Source organism: Cricetulus griseus, chromosome 2 (genome assembly GCF_003668045.3).
Source record: "Cricetulus griseus strain 17A/GY chromosome 2, alternate assembly CriGri-PICRH-1.0, whole genome shotgun sequence".
In the NCBI taxonomy this organism is placed as follows: domain Eukaryota; kingdom Metazoa; phylum Chordata; class Mammalia; order Rodentia; family Cricetidae; genus Cricetulus; species Cricetulus griseus.
Genome location: NC_048595.1, coordinates 322,678,812 through 322,701,504, shown reverse-complemented (window position 1 = coordinate 322,701,504; position 22,693 = coordinate 322,678,812). Strand labels below are relative to the sequence as shown.

At 36.4% G+C, this 22,693-nt stretch overlaps 1 protein-coding gene across 8 annotated transcripts in view; it reads right to left on the bottom strand.

Moving 5' to 3' along the window:
* Adamts6 (ADAM metallopeptidase with thrombospondin type 1 motif 6) overlaps positions 1-22,693 on the bottom strand; it is a 229,077-nt gene that overhangs the window by 88,583 nt on the left and 117,801 nt on the right. For all 8 annotated transcript variants that reach the window (XR_003482511.2, XM_027401535.2, XM_027401534.2 and 5 more), the window contains 2 exons: positions 17,290-17,435; positions 15,335-15,398 (listed from right to left, as the gene is read on the bottom strand). Coding sequence is in view for 7 of the 8 variants with exons in the window: in XM_027401535.2 (XP_027257336.1) it covers positions 15,335-15,398; positions 17,290-17,435 (210 nt within the window). In the remaining variant the exon portion in view is untranslated. The remainder of the gene's footprint in view (positions 1-15,334; positions 15,399-17,289; positions 17,436-22,693) is intronic.

Below are 22,693 nucleotides of genomic sequence, written 5' to 3'. Positions count from 1 at the left end.
CCTTGATAGAGGAAGCCATTATGGATTTAACGAGAAGCCTGGCACTAGGGGAATTCCCAGGAATCCACAAGGATGACTCCAAATAAGAATCTAAGCCATAGTGGAGAGGCTACCTTAAATGCCCTTCCCCTAAAATGAGACTGATGACTACCTTAAATGCCATCCTAGAGCCTTTATCCAGTAGCTGATGGAAGCAGAAGCAGAGACCCACAGCTAAGCACTGAGCTGAACTCCTGAAATCCAGTTGTAGAGAGTGGGGAGTGATGAGCAAAGGGGTCAAGACCATGCTGGGAAAACCCACAGAGTCAGCTGACCCGAGCAAGTGGGAGCTCAGGGACTCTAAGATTCTTTTAACTCAGATAAGGTTTTGTAAGCTCTCAGCTACTGCTTCAATGTGATGTTGGCCTGCCCTCTGGCATGTTCCCCACCATGTTAGTCATGGACTCTAATCCTCTGCAACTGTGAGCTCCAAATTAAACATTTAACGTTATAAGTTGCCTTGGTCATGGTGTTTTGTCACAGCAATTGCAAAGTAAAACATTGTCTTGCTCAAGTCTCACTTTAATTTTTCAATTACGTGTGTGTGTGTGTGTGTGTGTGTGTGTGTGTGTGTGTGTGTGTGTGTGTGTGTGTGTGCTCACGCACAGTTGCATGCATCCGGCTGGGCATAATCCAGTTATTTCTCATATGTGGAGGGCAGAGGACAACTTGCAGGAGTCTGCTGTCTTTCCACCATGTGAGTAACTGGAGAGCTAACTCAAGTTGACAGGTATAGTGGCAAGTACCTTTACCTTGTGAGAATTCTTGCTAGATATCTCAGTCTTCATTTTAATACAGTTTTCTCCTTATGTAGTTTTCCAGGTGGTTTTGATGATGTTGCTTATTTTTATTTCTAGTAGTTTCAATAGTCATTCAATATTCACTTGTGGTGCTGGGCAGAAACCCAGGGCCTTATTCATGCTAGGTAAAGACTGCCACTAAGCTACATTCTTCTTTAAAAGAAACAAAAGACTCATAACCTAGATTTTCAAAACTGGAACCTAGTTATTAATTTTGCCATCATAATCTTATGTGCAAGCTTTTCAAACTAAAATGATTGCTGCACTATATGCCCTAAATTTAAAATACCCATTTGTAACAGGATTTTTTTTCCCAAAACTTAATTTAAAAAGTTTAAGAAACAAACTTATGCTTTGTGATATTTAAGTCTTAATAAAATACATCTCTGTTCTGTGCTTTTTAAGAACTGGAAGTCTCTTAAAAACAAAATAAATTTCTACTCTGGACCTCAAAGGTTAATCCCTATTTCTGAAGACATAACACATATAGTGGATAAATTTCTAAGAAAAAAAAAAAACACTTGGCACATGTCTCTTTTCTAGTTATAATGTGGGACACAGCTGTAGCACTGATAATTAGTGGATCAACTCTACCTTGTCATCACTTTCCCTGCATGTCTCTCCCTGGGAACAAGATCTGTAGTTTCAGAATGCTCTCAGCTATCTGATTCTGCGGAGGAGTAAGGTTAGACTAGAAGTGAGACAGTGTCACAAGTGACCATGGGCTTCCAGGGAAGCTGCTCTGCCATATCAACTCCTAAGGCTCAACCACCAATCAGTAAATGTGCTTTACTTCCATAATGCTAGCCCACTGCTGATATTTAGTCTCCTCATTTAAAAAATATTTATAGAACATTTGCCCTTCCTCATAAAAGTGATTTGAAGATTGATAGTTATTTATAAATGAAACTGCATCTCAACATTTAGTCATGGATGTCATAATAGCTATACTCAACTGAGTTGTCTATTCCATAATAGAAATAGCTCTGAGATTTAAATATGGTGCATCTTTCAATTCTCAAAAGTCTTGCAAGTTTGGAATAGTTATATGCTATTATTTAGAAGCTGACAGAAGTTTGGTGAGGTTAGGTGGCCTGCCAAAGTCAGAGAGGTAGAGTCAGAGTCAGGACTCAAATTCAAGTCAATTTAACTCCCAAGTGGACACTTTTTTTCCACCACAATTCTAGCTCCAAATACATGCTATAATTTTCCTATCTACACAAACAAAACAACAATACTATTTAAGCTTTAAGCCAAGAACCAAGAAAATAAAAGAAAACTGAATAAGAACATATCAAACTGACTGGGAACATACCCAAATCCACTACACAATTTATACTTGGATTTTAGGACAGATCACAGAAGACAGGAATAGCCCTTTCATGTCAGATTGCTATTGTACATTGAGTGCACAAAGGAGGCAGAGAAGATGGTTAGGAAGCTAAGAAGATGTGACTTCCTACTCCACGAGCTTAAGCATGTCACCAATATTCTAGTCTTGGATGACACTAACTCACAAATAACAAAGAATAAGAAAAACAAGAGAAATTCTTTTTAGAAATGCAGGTAAATCTTTTCCATGGTCCCTAATGCTTTTTATTTAAAGAAATTTAAAATGCTTTATGTAAAATTTGGTTCATCTATTGAAAAGACAAGTTTCTTTGATGAGGGGTGAAGACTACCCTATCTGTGATATAGGAAAAATATGTAGAATAAGTTAGTGATTATGCTGACTTAGTAAAGTGGTGGTTGTAGGTTCTCATGCAAGGTCTATGACTTCATTAGCCTTGGGTAGTTGGCTGGGTTTCCAGTACTAGGCATGGCTTCCTCTTCTGGAGCAGATCTTAAGTGCAATTAGAGAGCTGTTGGGTACCACCAAATTATGGATGCTACTACTGGAGAACATTACAGAAAACTACAACCAATCAAAATGCAGAGTTTTGGCATCCAGTCCCAATGGCTACATCTGAAAATAATTCCCATACCTAAGAAAGGCTCAGGGAACACTGCTGAAAGATTATAAGAGCCAGAAGATCAGGAGTTTGCTGTGAGACAGTGTCTCCAAGTAATGCCAGAGGCTACACACATAGAGTCTCACCAACATGACTATATAAACATGAGTCAAAAAGGAACAGCAAAATTAGACATGTCAAAGCAGATGAGGGAAAGCCCATGAGGTCTCAACCCTACACAGGTAACTAAAGGCAACTAAGGAATGCTGAGAGTGAGAGAAACAATGTTACCCAGGAAATATCACACCAACTTATTATCCAATACCAAATAGTCAACCTAGAAAACGAGTGTGTGTGTGTGTGTGTGTGTGTGTGTGTGTGTGTGTGTGTGTGTGTGTGTGTGTGTGTGTGTGTGTATGTGTGTAACACTTTACAGACTGACCAGGTTATATTTAGGAAAATGTATTATATACATATATAAATGTAACAACAATTAATGAAAAAGGAGGCCATGAATTTGAATAAGAGCAAGAAAGATTATACAAGAGGTTTACAGGAAAGAAAGGGAGAAATTATGTAACATTGTAATCTCAAAAATAAAAGAAATAATTTTTAAAAAATGGTTCATGGCCATAATATAGTACAGTCAATTTTTTGTCTTTCTTAAAATTAAATTTTCCAGTAACATATTCATGTCACTAACTTCGTTCACGCTACTTACACAGTATAATGTAAGAATTTTTACCTTAGAGCGTTCCACACAATTATTTTAAGAGAGAGAGGAAGAAATAAGAATTTATCTGCTTGGTCATCAATATATTTAGGTGCCAGTGCAGAGGATATTCTACACAGGTATCAACTAAAAGCAGATTTTTGAGCAACATCTAAACAAACTTTTTTTCATAGAATTAAACACAGAAAATATCTTTACTTCTTGCAATGCCCTGCAGGATAATCACATCATTGCATACCTTTAAACACAATTTAAAAAAAAACTGTTAGAAATCAGACACTTATCTTTCACTCACAGAACAGAGTTAATGAGCCCTTAACTTTTTTTTTTCAAATTGAAAGTTTTATTGAGGGGGTAGGTAAGGAAATAAGGTAAAGACACACAGACACACACAGACACACACACACAGAGAGAGAGAGAGAGAGAGAGAGAGAGAGAGAGAGAGAGAGAGAGAGAGAGAGAGAGAGAGGACAGGAAAGATGAGGGGATGAGGGAGACAGGAAAAGTCCTGTCTGCCCAAGGGGAACAGTGGGAAAAAGCATGAGCCCTTAACTTTATGCTTTGCAAAAAAATGATGCTGGCCAAACCCAAGTTCCAGTAAGCTAAGGTTATTAAATTAGTTAAGATGTCAAATACTCAGGTGCTGAGTGAGAACTAACTGTTTCCAGATCTTCTATATATCTTCTAAAAATGAGTTTTAAATTTTACTTTATATGCATGAGTATTTTGTCTACATGTATGCTGATGCCTGTGGAGGCAAAAAGAAAGCATCATAGCTCCTAGAACTGGAGTTATAAATGCATGGAAGCTGGGAACTGAACATGGTTATCTGCAACAGCAGTAAGGTGCTCTTAACTACTGAGGCATCTCTCCAGCCTCCTTCCATTGGTTTTAAATAAATGCCCCCTGCTCTTTCAGTAGCTTCAAGATGAAAAGTATATTAGTTTCTCCTCCAGATACAAATACTGGCATTATTGAGTACTGTGGCCATTATTTAGTACACATTATGAGCATGTGAAATAAAGGGTATTTGTCTAGAAAATTTGGGAGGCTCTACTGTGACCTTTGGTCATGTAAGCAACAAACTGTGCATCCCATACATTCTACTGCAATTACAGAGCCTCACTGCACAGAAACATTAGTTTCTGTTAAGAGCAACAGGCCATGCCTGGAGAGATGGCTCAATAACTAAGTGTACTTGTTCTTGCAGAGGACCCAGGTTCAGTGGCTCAAAACTGGTTGTAACTCCAGTTCTGACCCTTACATCTGACCTCCTAGGGAACCAGCCCTGCATGTGGTGTACATATACACACACACAGGCCAAACACTCATACGTGTAAAATAAATAATAATTCTAAAAAAATATTTTGAAAGAGTGACAGGTCAATTTTATAACTGGATACCACCAATTTTATAACACCAAGCTTCTTAGCAGTGAATTGTTCCAGTGTGGATGGAGCTCCTTTTATCATGTATACAGATGCTATAAATCTTAGAATTGATGGCATTTCCCTCTGTACTGGAGTTATTTGACTGAGACCTTAGATCAGAAATTGTGAGCCACCTTTAGGAAGTAGAAGAACCCTGTGGTACATATTTAATTCACTGATTCTATCCCAGTTTTATACTGTTTCAGCTTTCTTCTGATTTTCTTTCTCCTTCTCCCAAGAAACAGGTTTCCTTAAGGGATTTTCATATGTGCTTAGTTTGGGGTAACCAGAGCCCATCTCCTCATCTTCCCTGTGCCCCCATCCTCATCCATACTTAAAGCTTAGACTTCCTATATGTCCGCCTTCTTCTTCTATCATATGTGTTTGCTATACCTTCACTCCTTAAGACTTCTAACTTTCCTATCACAGTCCCTTTCTAGTTTTGTGAGCTCAGTACAAATGTAAATCTCCACATGTAGGATCTACCCATGAAAACATAAACTTTCTGGGCTTGGGTCACCTCACTTAGTATGATATTTTCCAGTTCCATCCATTTTCTTGCAAGTTTCATACTTTCAGTTTTGTCTACAGCTGGATAAAATTCTATAGTGTATATGTATCATATTTTTGTTTTCCATCAATCAGTTAAAGGACAGCTGAACCAATTCTATGTTGTAGCTATTGTGAATAGAGCAACAGCAAACATAGATGTTCAATTTTCTTGATAGAATGATAGGGAGCCCATTGAGGATATGCCTAAGAATAGTATAGATGAATCATAGGATAGTTCTATATTTTTGCTTTTAAGAAGCCTCCATACCAACTTGCTCAGAGACTGTATCATTTTGACTCCAACTAACAGCAGATAAACATTCATATTTTCCCACATTTCATTGTCATTAGTTGTTATTTGTTTTCTAACTGGGTTGAGATAGAATCTCAAAATCCTATGTCTATTTGCTTGGTAGTGTGTGTGTGTGTGTGTGTGTGTGTGTGTGTGTGTGTGTGTGTGTGTGTAGTGCTTCTTGGAGGCAACAAATAGACAGCTCCTGCTTTTGGACCAATCTACTATTGTGTCTTCTGATTGAGGAATGGAGATCATAGATATTCAGTTATTAAAAGTGTGCATTGTTTCCTGCTATTCTGTTGATTTTTGTAGTGTTTCCCCCTTCCTCTCTTATTTAGTAATATTCTAACATGGTTTATTAATTCCTGTGGTCTTATGGACAGATTTGTTTTTCTCTTCAATCCAATGGATTCCTTTAAGTTTTTACTATAGAGTTAGAGATTCTTCTCCTTTTTCCTGTGTCTTTAACTCATAAATATGATCTTTCCAATGTGTTGCATATATCTTACAATTTCCACTGATCCCTTTTTATTATTTTATCTTTGTCCCCGAAGGCTTGCTCCAGCCCCTCTCCCATGTCTTCATGTTCAAATATTCTAGATATTCAGTAGTCTCCTTGTTCCATTCTATTGCTAAGATTTTCCACGAATTTTTTTAAACTTTGTCTTGCTCTATTTTTTTAAATTTCAGTATTTCAGATTGTGTTTTCATCAGTATTTATCTTTGCTTTTTATTTATCTTTCATATCATTCATCACCACCTTTCTTATTACATTCTGCTATTTCTTTATGCCTTTGAATATACTTAGAACCATTATTTGAGTTCTCTGAGATTTCCTTTAACTCACTCTCATCAGATGCCATTGCTACAGAGTTAACAATTTTTGGAAGAGTTATGTTGTCCTGCTGTTTGTGTTTCTTATGTACTGCGTTGTTACTTATACATCGTGTGTTATTTCTTTGCTTTGTTACATTATTTTTAATCAACTGTGTTCTTCCAGTTGAAGTATTTGCAATGTCGAGTGAGACTTGGATATGGCAGCATTGAGTTCCTAGTTCAGAAAATATTTCCTCAACCCAGGAGCTCTGGATGTTTGGTACAAGGTTTATATTATTCCTTAAGTAGGATATTAACTATGAATGCAATCAGAGTTGCCTGATATTAACATGATTCAACTGCTGAAGCAATTAATAACAGTGACCCTTTACACTTCAACAACTGTTGAATAAACAATAAACAATCAAGGGTAGTATGGAGGACACTGAGATTTTAACTCTCTGATTTTTCTAACTTGCTTAGTTTTCAGTCACAACTTTAATGTAGTGCTAGAATAACTAATCAAAATTTTATAATCAACAATTATTAGTAGCATTATTAATACTGTTGTTTTAAGTGCATATGTATGTGTGGAGAATTATGTGTTCATGTAAGAGTGTACATGTGACATTCAGGTGCATGTACACATGTGTATGCAAGCATGCATAGGCCAGAAGTTGATGTTAAATCTTCCCTAATTGCTTTTTTATTATTTGAGATGGAGTCTTTAACTGAACCTGGAGCTCATTCATTCAACTAGGCTGAGTAGCCATTGAGATCCAGGACCCTCCTGACTCCTCTCACCCAACTCCAAATGCTGGAATTACTACGAATAAATAGATTTTTTTACCATGGGTTCTGGCAATTTGAATTATGATCTCCATGCTTGCATAGCAAGTACTGTACCAACAGACACACACACACACACATACACACACACACACACACACACACACACACATTTTTTAATGTAAAATGAGAAATAATCAGAAGCAAAGTATTAACCAGCCAGTCATAAGAAGGGAAGACTTATACAGTATTTAGGAAATTGGCAAGATATATTACATTGTGTGCCCTAGAAGTAATTCAAACAGAATCTATTAAATATACATGGATCAGTCAGTCACCTAGGTTTTCCACTTTCTATTATAATATATATTCTTAACAATAAGTTAGAAAGCATAGAGTATGCTTAGTCATGAGAAAAAAGCACTTTTTGGGCTGGGGATATAGCTCACAGCTCAGCAATACAGCACTTATCTAGCACATAGTGGGACCTTGATTTAATCTCTAAATAAATACACAATGACTTTAATGCTAGATGTGGTGACTCACATTTTGAATTGCAGCACTTGGGATGATAATGCAGGAGAATTGCCAACAATTCAAAGCCAACTGAGGATACATAGTTGAGTTTCAGGCCAGCCTGGGCTATGAAGTGAGACCATCTCCAAAAACAAAAACAAAACAAAATAATCCTTGTTCTCCTCTTTGACTGTTTGACATTAATTTGGGGTTTTGATTTAAAAACTTTTGCAGGACCATTTGAATTTATAATTTGTATTATTCAAACTTAAGTCTCAAGAAAGCTTTTGGCTCATAAATGACCAAGTCAAAAATGCTTATAAAATGTTTTCTAGTTGTTAACTATCTATTAAATTCTAACTAATTGGAAACATTTCACCCAGATCCCATTTACAGGGCCATAAAATATGATGCACATAGGATTGAGTTACATAAGCACATAGTATGAAATGAGGCTGACCTGATAAAAGTCTATTCTTTTATCTCTTTTAAGTCAGAGTACTTGAGACACAACAGAAATCTGGGCAGTATATGAAAAATTAACATTTAAACTATTGTGCATTTACAAAATTTGGTACACAAGAAGGGAATGAGCAAGACTTCTACATAATATGGGAAATTGAAAAGCAATATTGAATAGATTGTGTGCTCTAGAGATAATTCAAACAGAATCTATTAAATGCACATAGCCCAACAGTTCTCCAGGTTTTCCACTTTCTATTATAATGTTAATTAAAGGACACACATGATAGTCTTCGAATAACCCTATAGAAATAGGGTTTTGCTAATATGAACACATTGAATTCTTACTTATCTAGTTAATCTTGCTACAATCAACTAATCCTTCATGATTTCATACTAAATTCTGTTCTATAAAATAGCCTTTCTTTCCTCTTTTAGTAGATTTTTAATGCATAAAAATTTCTGTTTTATGTAATCTGATACATAGTTCTGAAAAATCTCTTTCACACAACTGCATGGTAAAAAACGATAGCTTTTTAAAACCTGGGTTGGAGACACATAATTCACAGACAGTTGATCTTCTCAAGTAAGAAAAAAATTCTAAAAATGAAATATAAGACTTTCTTATTGGAAAAATTAAAATGAGCTAATATGGAAGAGTCAAAACTATCAAGTTACAGAGTCAAGAGGCCAACATAAAAGAAGAGGCAGACACACACAAGAACTCTGTGACACTAAGCATGTGCAAAAGGAAGAGATATAGTAGGGAGTAGCACTATTTCTGTTTAAGCTCACCTGCTGTACTAGCTAGTGGCAAAGATTAATCAATTATGAGCTAATTTGTTCTACAAAAAACAAGGCTACAAGAAAACACATCATACCAACAGTTTATTTCATCATAGTTCTTCTAAATTTATATTGAAAGAATTGGATTTTAATTATCCCAAGCCAACTCACTAGTGAGAAGGGGGAGTACTCTTTTTAGTCCAGTCAAAGAAGATGACTGTAGCAATAGACTGAGTATACATTTAATCACTCAGTAAAGTTTAGTATCAGATACTTCTACTATTACTTGCATAATTGCTACTTCAATTGATTAATGGTGGTAATTAAAGAATTCAGAGGTGAATTAAAGAATTCAGAGGTGACAGTCTACTTAGGAATCTACTTCTCAGAAAAGGTGACCCTTAACCCTCTATTAGAAGTAAATTGGAGGTAATGTAAATGACTTATAAGACGTCTATTCTATTTACCAGTGACTGATTTAAGGATAAGTATATAGATTCCTGGCAGAAAAAAATGAATGAATAAACAATAATACAAATAAAATAAAGTTTATTGAGAGAAAAGTCCATTGGAATAACTTTGGTGTGCTCTCTCTCTTCAGAAGGAATCACTGTGACAATTTGATCTTTTTTTCACCTGTGAATATTATCAGGTCAAAAGTTCTCTGGGTACTTTAATGGCCCACCTCTTTTTGTTACTTTCACTACAGATACCAAGGGTCATTGATTCTATAGTTATAAACATAACATAATATTTGGGTTTGACTTACTACTTATAATGCCTACTATATATAAAGTATAATAACTTCTTGTTCAGGAAAAAAAATCACAGGAAAATTTTTTTACATATTCAAAATAGACTCATTTTTAAAAATTTGTTTTTTATTTGGCTGAATAGGCCAATAAGAAGCCCAAGATACAAAAGACCAATTGTATTTTTTAAATGAATCAAGATATATTTGCTTTGAAAGCTTTATGTGTAATATTTAGAATTTTTATAATGAATTTCTGTTGCATAGGTAAATGCTAGCTTTTTATTGACCAACATGGTTGCCACTAGTCACATATGATTATTCGAATTTAAACGGAAATTTCTGTTCTTCACTTGTCCAGCCACATTGCATATCAAATGCTCATTAGTCAACTGGGTTAGTGTCAGAGGCTACCATGCTGAACAGTAGATATATAGAACATTTCCATAACTTGAATCAACTTCTATTAAAAACTTCTGGTCAACATTATATTTTTAATATTCTTATATTAGATAAATTAAAGCTAGTCCATGACACATTATATCCAGACAAGTCTATTAATTGTAATAAATGAAAAATGAAATTTTAGTATAACTGAATCAAGTTCTGCATTGGTAGGGCCAGTATTAATAAAGAAACATGGTTAGTTATATGTGCATCATGATTCAGCTATGTTAACACTATCTCCTTATAATTCAATTAAACTTGAAATAAAAGGAAAAATGTAACAGAAATGCCAGCATACCAATACTATATTCTATAATTTTGAGCTTCTAATACAGTCACGAGTATAGGCAATGACGTCTGACATTTTTTTCATGTTCTGTTTCCTAACATAGATTACTCATATTGTATAATGCTTATACTATTATATGTTCATGCCTTCAATTATATGATATTGGAAGCAGTTCTGAACTGGAAAATGGGTCTGAGTTTTATACTCCTACCTATTGCATGACACAATGATAGATCTTCACTTCTATCCTTGTAAAAAAAATCTCTAATCTTCTGACATTGTTGTCATTAATCTAAATCAGTTTGGGACTTAATAAATGAGGATCATTTTCTCTCCTGGAGGAGAGATTGAGGCATATGAGAATTGAGAGCGTCTCACCCTAAACACCAAGTTCTGGTGTCATCCTGAGTGTCTTCAACATTCATATGGAAGAGCCATCAGTCTTACTAGCTGTGGAGTTACTTCCATTGCTTTGTCTCCACTCGTTTGGGAATACTCCTATCACCACCTTCTAGACTTGTCAACACTGTGAATGTCCTCACTTGTTACATCATAAATTCAAATATATTTCTTTCTGATCTCAACTTCTACCCAACTCACTCTACTTTTCCTATTATACTAGTCTTATTTTGTTTTGATTTTGGTTTTGGTTTTACATTTATGGCTTTTTAAAAGTCAGTTTCCAATTTTCTCCCAAATATCCCTCTTTAGACTCCACTTTCATTCCTTGTAGAAACTATGTCTCAGCACTTTAGTCATTAAATTCCTCTTGAGTTATTCACTGTTATGCTGTACTCTTGTCTTTCTCCAACCTTTTCACATCTAAAGCCAAAATCTATAGCTCTTTCAGTGGCTTCTAAATACAAACTATTAGCACACTGGCCTTGCACTTCAGTCTGCTTTTACCTAGAATGCTTTTATTACCACTATTCTCTAGCCAAGTCTCTTTGCCTTTCAGCTCTCTCTAACTTTCTATGGAGATGAACCCTTAAATTCCTAATTAGCTATGTGCCAATTCTACATACTTTTATAACATATGACTTTTGTTAATGTATTGTTATTATTCTCTGTTGTGACTTTTTGCATTTAAGTGATTTCATCAAAATATATATTAGGTAGTCAATTTAAGGAACTGAATAGTGTTAGTAACTTGAAAAGTCTTATGTTGTGATATTTTGTTATGATATAACAAATAAAGCTTACCTGAAGATCAGAGTGCAAAGCTAGCCACACTAGTCAGCCACAGAGGCTAGGAAGTGGTAGCACATACCTTTAATCCCATCAGCCACACTAGTTAGCCATAGAAGCTGGGTGGTGATGGTACATGCCTTTAATCCCAGCACTAGAGAGGAATATAGGACAGTCTGAGGTTTGGTGGAGAGCATTGCAGTCCGCAGTCAGTCTGAGGACAGGATCGCCGCCCCCCCACCCAACTTTGGTATGAGCCTTGGTAGAAGTAAGAACTCTCTAGTGACTTGGCTGCTTTGCTTTTCTGATCTTCAGCTTGAACCCCAATGTCTGTTCTAGGTTTTTATTATTCATGCTACAGACTTATAATTGAAGATATATTTAATTACTCTGAGATCTGTTAAGCAGAATAAAATATGATAAACAGGTATATTAAAAGGAGAGAAAAATAAAGGAGCAGGGAAGCTTACAATTTTAAGTACAGTATTCAGGATAGGTCTAACTGAGAAGGAAACAGTTGAGTAAAGATGAAGGGATAGACAGCTGTAAGTGCACAAGGCAAAGGGAGCAGTCAAAACAAAAGTCCTAAGGAGAGAGCATTAGTGGCATGTTTACGGAAGGAGATCCATGGAGTTGGAGCAGAGTAAATGATGAAGAAGCCACTAACAGATCAGTTCGAAGAAGCAATGGAAGTCACAATGTATAGATCTTGCTAGCTTTTATAATAATTTCATATTTAGGAAAAAATAGGTGTAGGGTATTAAAGAGTAAAAATAATCTGACTTACTCTTCCTATCGTACTGGGAACTGAAGAGCATGTTTGGTTGTGGCAAAGCAACACATGAAACTACTAAAGAGCTGACAGTGAAGTTCAGTAGTAGAGCCCTTGCCTAAACATGGTAAGGTGAAGATGGAGCTTTCTGTCCTGCCAGGCCCCACAGTTTCTTTGCCCCAAATAAACACACAAAGATTTATATTAATTTATAAACTGTTGGCTGATGGCTAGGACTTCTTATTGGCTAGTTCTGTCTTAATTATTAACCCATAACTATTAATCTATGTATTTTCACATGGTCTTGGCTTACTGGAGAATGCCTAGACCTGTTACTCTTTTGGCGGCTACATGGCATCTCTTTCTGACCTCTCTCTACCTCCTCACTCCTTCCTCTCATAGCCCCGGCTATCCTTCATGCCTGGCTATTAGCCAAACAGTGTTTTATTCATCAACCAATAAGAGAAACATATATACAGAAGGACATCCCCCATCATCAAGATCCTGAGCTTATTAACAAGCACCTCAAAAAATAAAAATAAAAGCCTATGAAATTGATAACTATAGATAGTGGTAACTCAAACCAGAGTAGAAGTGGCGGAAGTAAAGAAAAGTTGTCAAATCTGAGGGTTTTCTTGTTTTTGCTTTTTGTTTTGTTTTTGCTTTTTTGAGACAGGATTTTTCTATAACTTCGGAGGCTGTCTTGGAACTCTGCTCAGTAGACCAAGCTGACCTTGAACTAACAAAGATCTGCATGCCTCTGCCTCCTGAGTTCTGGGATTAAATCCATACACCACCATCGCCCAGCCTGAGATGTATTTGTAAGGCAAAATACAACAGAATTTCCTGAGGGATTAGATGTATACAGACAGTGAGACAGAAAAGACTGGGGAAAAACAAACAAACAAATAAAAACTCTAGAATTTTTACTCACACTGATAGAACTGACATCTGAGATGAAAAACACTGACAGAGAACATTAGTATACACTAAATACTATACGTTTATTAAAGGTCTAGCCAAGTAGTAAGTTATGGGGCTGGTGTCCATAGATAACAACTGGGTTAAAACATATACATTTTGAAATCAAATGATATATAATAGTATCAAAATCACTGAAGCTGGATGAGATCAGAAATAAAATGAGTATTGGTAGAATGAAAAAACAATCAAGGGCAAAGACCTGGGTAATTTGACATTAGGAAATCAAAGAAAAGCAAAAGAACCAGCAAAGGAGAATGAGAATGGATAATAAAATAGGGTAACCAAAATTTTTGAATGAATAGGAAGATAAAGACTACAACGAACCATTGGGTTTAGTAAATGTTGAAGGCATCTGTGACTAGGTAAAAGCATGTTAATGCTTATAGAAGTAAAAACATAAAAGAGCAAGTTCAGGGGAAAAAATTGAAGATGTGAACTCAATTCAGTATATACAGATAAGTCTTTGGGGGGATTTCTTTCCCAGGGCAGCAAAGAAGTGGTTGAAATAACTGGCAAGGACTTTTTGTTTGTTTTTAGATAGAAAAATGTTTGTATGCTTATGGAAAAATCCAGAAGAGGACATGTAGGGACAATCATCTACACATTTATGAATTTATAAGGAATTAAGGCAAGAATAGACTGGAAAATGTGAATGAAGCTTAGCTTGTTAATATTCCAATGTTACAAAATAAAATACTGTATTTTGTACACAAGAAGGAGAGAGAATGATCTGGATGGAATAACCAATGAAAGATGGTCAGTCTAATACCAGAGCCACTCCACAATGACCAATGGGAAAAACAAGAAGCTCTCAGTTTGCAAACTACAGAGGAAAGAGTAGATGGTTTCCATTAAGCCAAGAAGGGAAATGTTTTTAAATGAAATGTCTCCCAGAGTTTTGTGTTTGGACACTTGGTCTCTAGCTGGTGATACTTTCTGGGAAGATTATGGAATCTGTAAGAGGTAGAGTGTTGCTCCAGAAGTATGCCCTTGGTGTGGGCTTGGAAGTTTTGAAACATAGCCCGACTTCCAGTTCTCTTTCTGTTGCTATCTTGCCAGTACAAACACAATGAACAGGCCTCATGCTCTACTACCATGCTTTCCTCATCAAGACAGGCTATGCCAGTTCTGGAGTTGTAAACTAAAACAAGCACTTTCTCCCCCAGGATTGTTTGTCTGAGTATTTCATCACAGCAACAGAGATGCAACTAACACAGTAAAAACAAGGGAAATTAAGAGAAGTCAGACAGTAAAGTTCTGCTGATAATGGACCATGAATTCCTGAGGGCACAGAAATATTTTCATAGTTGCCAGTGGCAGGGACATGATTTGGGACTGTAATGTTGAATCTTAAGGGACTGGATGCCAAGAGATGAGGGATGATGTGTGAGTCTGAGCCTTCTCTCCTCGAGGAACAGAAAACAAGGAGAATGTAGTAAGACTAACCCTTGTGGACTCAAGACACATAGTGGCAGTGAGGTTGGGAGTTGAGGCCATGTTATTCAGGGCATATGTGGGTATTTCCACTGGGGAGAAGACACCTCCCCCGCCCCTTTTCTGGAGCTTCTTTCGTGGCCTACTGATGGAACTGACAGTGCTGAGACTAGCTTTTTAGGAAATTCATGCAACCCTTACACACATGGATTTCTGATTGAAGAGCATAAAGTCAAAAGCTTTCCCTGCCTGGGAGAAGAGTAAGATAATTATTCATAGCAAATTTTGGGTTTACTTACATCTGTGTTGCAAGAGCGATATCGTTTCCTTTCCCCAAGGCAATATTTTCCACCACCTGAAGGTCTGGAAAACAACATTTGCTTAACATGTGATTATAATGTATCCATCACACTAAGAAAACATCAAAAGTTACTTTAAGAATATATTAATTGTGGCATTTTATCAATTATTAAAATAATGATAATTTTTAACAATGACTATGGTTATTCAACATAAAATGGCAGCATATAAATAATTTATAACACTTAAGAGCTATGATTTACTCAGGAAAATATAATTAAATTTGTATTTTTAATTATCATAGTATAGTACTACTCAATACAATGACTTAAAAAACTTATCTATAATGAAGAGCCATTTAAATTATATTCAACACAAACTATAATCTTTTCTTCCAGGTGAGAAAACAAGAGATAACACTTAATGACTTCCTGGGAATGGATCCAATGCAGAGTAAATAATACAAAATGCATTTCCATTTAATTTCAACATAAAGTTAAAAACATGAAATTAAAAAAGGTGGCAAAAACCATGGCTTTGCATTATATTATTTCCAAGTTAATTAAAAATACAAAGTCAAATATTTGCTCTCATAAATTAATCTTTAAAGTATTTAGAATTAAGGGAAAACATATGCCATCATGCAGGCATGCTATTATTGAGTGAAAAACATCTTCCTCTTTGAAGAGGTCCAGGCCATTTCCTTACCTATCTGAGTCTGTTAATTTATCATAAGGCTTCATATTTTGGGATACTAGTTTATAGCAGCCTATGGTAAATTTAGGCTAACTATACATGCAGTTGCTTAAAAAAGAATCAAGTACACCCTATCAGTAAATTTGGAATATGTTTTGAAGACCAGTGGATTGATCAGCTTGAACCAACTTGGGAGAAAGGGATTGTGAAGCCAAAACAAGGTTGTGGGGATGGTGGCAATCATGACAAGTTTATGAATTATAACAGTAATCTCTGTTTGGTAGAAGGGCAAAGTGGGAAGATGGAATTCAGAACTATTATAATAAATATTTTATATAAAAGGAATAGAAACAAGGCATTTGAAGAAAGCTAAGAGTTCTTAGTTAAAATGAGAACGAATAACAAAATTACACTAAGCCATCCTTTATCCAGGTTGGAGGGTGGGGTGAGTAGAGATATTATAACATCATTCTTCACCAAAGACTGGTCAGCAAAACAGGTACTCAGCCTCAGGTCTAGAAATATGGGTAGGAAGCAGCCGAGAAGCAGCAGCCAAGGTGAGTCTTAGGCAGTAAGTAAACTAGAGCAACAGTCCACTGGCACATTGGTAGGATGGAGAGGAAATAGAGCTGGAAAAGAGTACTGTGGGCTGGCCTTGCCCCATGGGGACTCTGGCTGGAGAGTGGTAGGAGAGGAACAGGCTGGCCTGCATTAAACAGTCCTGGGAGACGACAGGAGCATGTGAATGGAAACCATTTTAACACATAGCAATATTGTCTTCACTGTCGTTTGTGATGTGAATTGAGGCATTTCAATCCTTGAAGCACTCTCATTGGTCCTTTTAATAGTAATGTGGCAGTAATAATTTTATATGACATGTGAAAAGTACTTCTTTTTGGGGGAATAATAGTAATGTAGCAAAACCATGCCTGGATTCATCCATAATTCAGCAGTCTTCAGAGGAGGAAATCTGACTATTACTAGCTTATCTAGACAGACAGTGCTTTCCTATTTTAAAGGTTTGGGATTTTTCTTTTTCATTTTCTTCTTTTAATTTTTACTTACACAATAAGGGGTGAGGAAGAAAAAGAAAGTCTGTCTAACAAAGCTCCTTCACTTTCCTGGACCTCTTGCTTCTTCTGAAGACAAGCACTTGGCTTGCTAGAGAAACATTTTTACAGATAACATGTGAAACCACAGCTTTGAATCATTTCCAACTGTGTCTTTTTGTTGGCTCCAGCTTACTTTAGCTACTTACGCTGGACTGTCACAGTGTCTTAGGGATGAAGAGACGCCTCCCCCGCAGGTCCTGCTGCACTCGCCCCATAGTGACCAGGAACCCCAGCCTCCATCTATGCTCTGGGGCCAAGTGCCAAAAGGAACACAGTCTCCCTGATAACACCACTGTAAGATGGCACAGAAAACACAGAATTAGCTTTTAGGCAGATATGAGACAGAAGTCCATAAAGTTTTCATAAAAGTCAAGTAATGACCAGTTTTAAGCATTAGCTTTCTCAAAAATAGAGAACAGGTTTTTAACTGTGTTTAGGTAATGTAAAGGTGCATATGATTTGCAAAGTATCTTTAGTTGGCCAGATTTATAGTCTCCAACATGTACCAGCTCTAAAAGCCCTGACTTTGGCAGTTTTTCTTTGTTTCTCTTCGTCCAGACTTTTAGTGTTTCTCATTACAGAGTTAGCTATAGGCCTCAAAATCATTTTTAGATATTGTAGTAATTTCTTTAAAAAAATCTTTATATTCCACTATTATTAGACTTGTGGAATGATAATGCACTATGGAAAGTTCTCCAGTAAGGAGTCTTTATGATGGTAATTGCAAGTTGTTTAAAAAAAGAAAAAACTGGTTGAAGCTACAATAGTAAAAGAATGCATTGTGGTCTTTCATCCAGGAGCAGAGCAGACATAATAAAAGTAATGCCAAGACACTAGGGACTGGGCACAAGAAACCATATATACATTGACTAGCCATGTGTAAGACCCCTTATGAACATGCATACTGGAATTCTGCTCAGTTTTCCTCTGTGCAATAAACCATACATACTGCACCTAAAGAGAAAGCCAGGAATAATTTATCAGAAAGCAGACATCTCATAATCAGTTCAGAACTCTAGCATGATAACTCTTATTTGCAATATTTGGCAAAATAAAAGTGTTCTTTTAAACCAAGCATTTATAGGTGTTTGTTGGTGCATTTTTCTAAGTTATCAAACATTAATAAATCAAACTAATCTATGAAAGTGATATGGAATACAATAGGCAACAGTTATTAAGTAGGTGTCAATAGGATCACACTATTAAGAAATTCAACCTTACAATAAGATGTGGGACACTTTGAAATTAATCATTTTATTGTCCTAATTCTCTCACCAATGCTATTGGTTTTTACCTCTGAGATACTCTAGGAATTCACTTAGTTTCACCTAGACAACAGCCAGCAGACAGTGTAACTCCTCACTTAGTGATTCTGCCTCCATCTTTCTCTACTAGAATTTATTTCCCAGAAAGAATTTGGGTGTGGCTTTTAAATACACAGCGCCACACTATTTTGATTTCATGCTGTTAATAATTTGCTTTAAAAGCCTCAGTGGTTTCCCATCTCCCTTTACCCCAGACTTGCTGATGGCGCCCTCAGAGCCTTCTTTAACCTCCTCTCTTTTGCAATGAAAGCAGCAGCCATGTTGTTAGTTCTTCCCCTCTCTCTCTCTCCCTCCCTCCTTCCCTCTCCCTAACTCCCATTCTAAACTTGTTCCCTCACTTGCACATTTGTTCATCCTTCAGATAGCATTCTCCTAGCAATTGATCCCACAAATCAAACAAAGGGCAGCATAGATGCTAGGTTGTCTCCATTGAGCCACATCCCTAGTCCTTTTTAATTAGTCAATCAAGATAGAGTTTGCCACATAGCCCAGGCTGACCTTGAAACTAATGATCCCAGAGCTTTAGTCTTCTAAACACTGGGATTCCAGGTTGTGCTATGACATCCAGCTTACAGTTCTCTACATAGATGTCTTCTGACCATTTAGTCTCAGATCAAGTACCATCTCATCAGGCAGCTTTCTCCAAGACAACTCTTATTCTTACCACCCTTTCTTGCCCCAGGTTTCTCCCTTTCATTATGGAACAGTACTTACTTATACTTTCCATTTCAATGCTCTTACCATTTAGACTACTTTAATTTTCTTATCAATTTCTTCTTTGATCACCCCCCCTAGAATGCAAGCCTTTAAAATATCATGTGGCTATTGTTAATTTTTAAAATTCTGTTCCTCAGATATCCCCATTTTAAGGATGCTGTAGCAACAGTAACAACATATTAGACAGAAGAGGGGAAGAGCATTTCCATGACCACTGGTACCCTGTTGAAATGAGAAATGCCTCCAGTAATATTTGGTAACTAGTATGCATGCAAAAAACTATTAGATGAATTATTATAGTTAAATTGCAGAATTTTGCATCATATTTTATTGCTGCATGTCAGAAAGGAGTTAGAAAAGACTAAGGTTGACAAATTCATATTTGTTCTCTTGTTATTTCAGACTTCCTTGAGAATACATATTATATGAAAAGGAATGTTTTACATTTTAATTTTTTCTTGGGACTAAAAAATAGTGAGAGACATAATCATACTGAAGTATATAAATTCCAAAGTATTAACCAGTATTATTGTACATGCTCACAAAATACAGGGCATGAAAGAGTCACATACATTCTTTTGTTTTCCTTTTGAACCTTATTTGGGGCTAGAGTGGAATTCAGCAGTAGAATAGATAGATAGCATTCGAATATCTAGGTTCACTCCCCAGTGTATACATACACAAATTTTAAAATACTTTTTGATTAGCACACCAAAATTGAGTTTGCATTGTAACATTTTCATATATGTGTTAAATATGAAGATATGTTATATATGTGTACATATCTATGTATATTTATATTTATACTCTTTTCTTATTTGACCTCAGATCTCCTAAGTCCTCTTTCTCACCACAAATAGTTATCTTCTTTCAAGACATGTATTTCTTTATCCTCTCTTGGTTCCCACCGCAAACTGTACATAAATAGATCTCTTAAAGTAAAAGATAAATGTATAATTGATAAAACACTGCTCAATTTTTCATCAATTTTGGGAGACTTTGGAGGCTTAGGTGTTTAGATAGACTTTCATGTAGAACAGAACAGCCTTGAATTTGCTGTGTGGCCAAGGCTTACATTAATCAGCTGATCCTCCACACCTGCCTATCTCATCATAATTAATACCTACACAATTATGGTATTCCATAAATAGTTTTCAAGAAGACATTTACGGTATAAATTATTTTTCTATAATTATTCAATGGGGTAATAAAAACAATGATAACAAAAAGTTAATGACAATAGAGTTGAAAACACTGATATTAACCCACACAACTATGAACACTTGATTTTTGACAAACAATCCAAATTTATATGCTGGAACAAAGAGAACATCTTCAACAAATGATGCTGGCAAAACTGGACATGAAGAAGACTACAGATAGACCCAAGCCTATCACCATGCACAAAACTTAAGTCAAAATGGATCAAAGACCTTAACATAAACCCAGCCACACTAACCCTATTAGAAGACAAAGTGGGAAATACACATGAATTAATTGGTACAGGAAATGGCTTCCTGAATATTACACCAGTAGCACAGTGACTGAGATCAACAATTGATAAATGGGACCTTCTGAAACTGAGAAGCTTATGTAAGGCAAAGGACACAGTCAGCAAGACAAAATGCCAGCCCACAGACTGGGAAAAGATATTCACCAACCCCACATCTGACAGAGGGCTGATCTCCAAAATATACAAAGAACTCAAGAAGCTAGTCTCCAAAACACCAAACAACCAATTAAAAAGTGGGGTACAGAACTAAATAGACAATTCTCAATAGAGGAATCTAAAATGGCTGAAAGACACATAAGAAAGTGTTCAACATCCTTAGCCATCAGGGAAATGCAAATCAAAACAACTCTGAGATACCATCTTACTCCTGTCAGAATGGCCAAAATCAAAAACACCAATGACAGTTCATGCTGGAGAGGATGTGGAGAAAGGGGAACACTTCTCCAATGCTGGTGGGAGTGCCAACTTGTACAGCCACTTTGGAAATCAATATGGTGTCTCCTCAAGAAAATGAGAATCAGTCTACCACAAGATCCAGCAATTCCACTCTTAGGCATATACCCAAAAGAAGCACATTCATACAACAAGGACATCTGTTCAACAATGTTCATAGCAGAATTATTTGTAATAGCCAGAAACTGGAAACATCCTAGATGCCCCTCAACTGAAGAATGGATAGAGAAAATGTAGTACATTTACACAATGGAGTACTACTCAGTGGGGAAAAAAACAATGGAATCTTGAAATTTGCAGGAAAATGGATGGAACTAGAAGAAACCATCCTGAGCGAGGTAACCCAACCACAAAAAGACAAACACGATATGTACTCACTCATATGTAGACTTTAGACATAGAGTAAAGGATTACCAGCCTACAATCCACACTGCCAGAGAAGCTAGTAAACAAAGAGGACCCTAAGAGAGACATACATGGTCCCCTGGAGAAGGGGAAAGGGTCATGATCCCCTGAGCAAATTGAGAGCATGGGAAGAGGGGGGAGGGAGTTACGAGAATGAGAAGGGAAGAAGAGGAAGGATGCAGAGGTCATAAGGGAGCAGAAAGTTTGAGTCAGGGGAAGAATAGAAGAAAGGATATGTGATAGGTAGGGTTTTAGTTGGGGGCGTGTGGTAGGGAAGGACGGGAGGGAGAAGGTACCTGGTATTGTCATGTAAAACAATCTTATTTCTAATTCAAATAAAAAAAATCTGAAAAAAAGTTAAATGACAAGGATTAGTGGGTAACATAATCATAGTAATAGTATAAATATCAGGTACTTTATTTCTAACAAGATTAGTTTCCAATTTGACAGCTAGTTAATTTAGCTAGCTTACAAGTTACCAATCTCAACATCTGGAGGAAACCTGATATTACTATTATCAGCTATTATTCTAGCAATATTTTAGGCTGCAAAGCAAGTCACTTGATTCTCTCCGTTTCCTTAACTAAAAAAGAGGAACAATTTTTTAATTATTTATTTTATTTTATGTACACAGGTGTTTTGCCTGCATGAATGAAGGTCTTTACAAGGGTATTGAATCCCCTGGAACAGGAGTTATGGACAGTTGTGAATTGCCATGTGGGTGCTGGCAATTGAACCCAGATCCTCTGGAAGAGCAGTCAGTACTCTTAACCGCTGAGCCATCTCTCCAGCCCCCAGAATTCGAACCAATTTTATTTCTTGACTCCAATATCGATTAGAATAAGAAAAATTTACAAATTAGTTCATATTAGACATATGTTAAAAGAAATTACAATTACTTCTCTTCTCTCTTTCCTTCCTCTCCCTCTCTTCTCTTACACTTACACTGTATCTCTCTCCCTCTCTCTCTCTCTCTCTCTCTCTCTCTCTCTCTCTCTCTCTCATCTCTCCCACTCTTGCTCTCCCCCTCCCCCACCTGGAATAAACTATGGTTAATGTTAAAAAAAAAAAGAAATTAGAATCTACCAAGCAACCTGTTTGATTTTGATTTTCAGCAGGTGTGTTCTTCTGCATTCT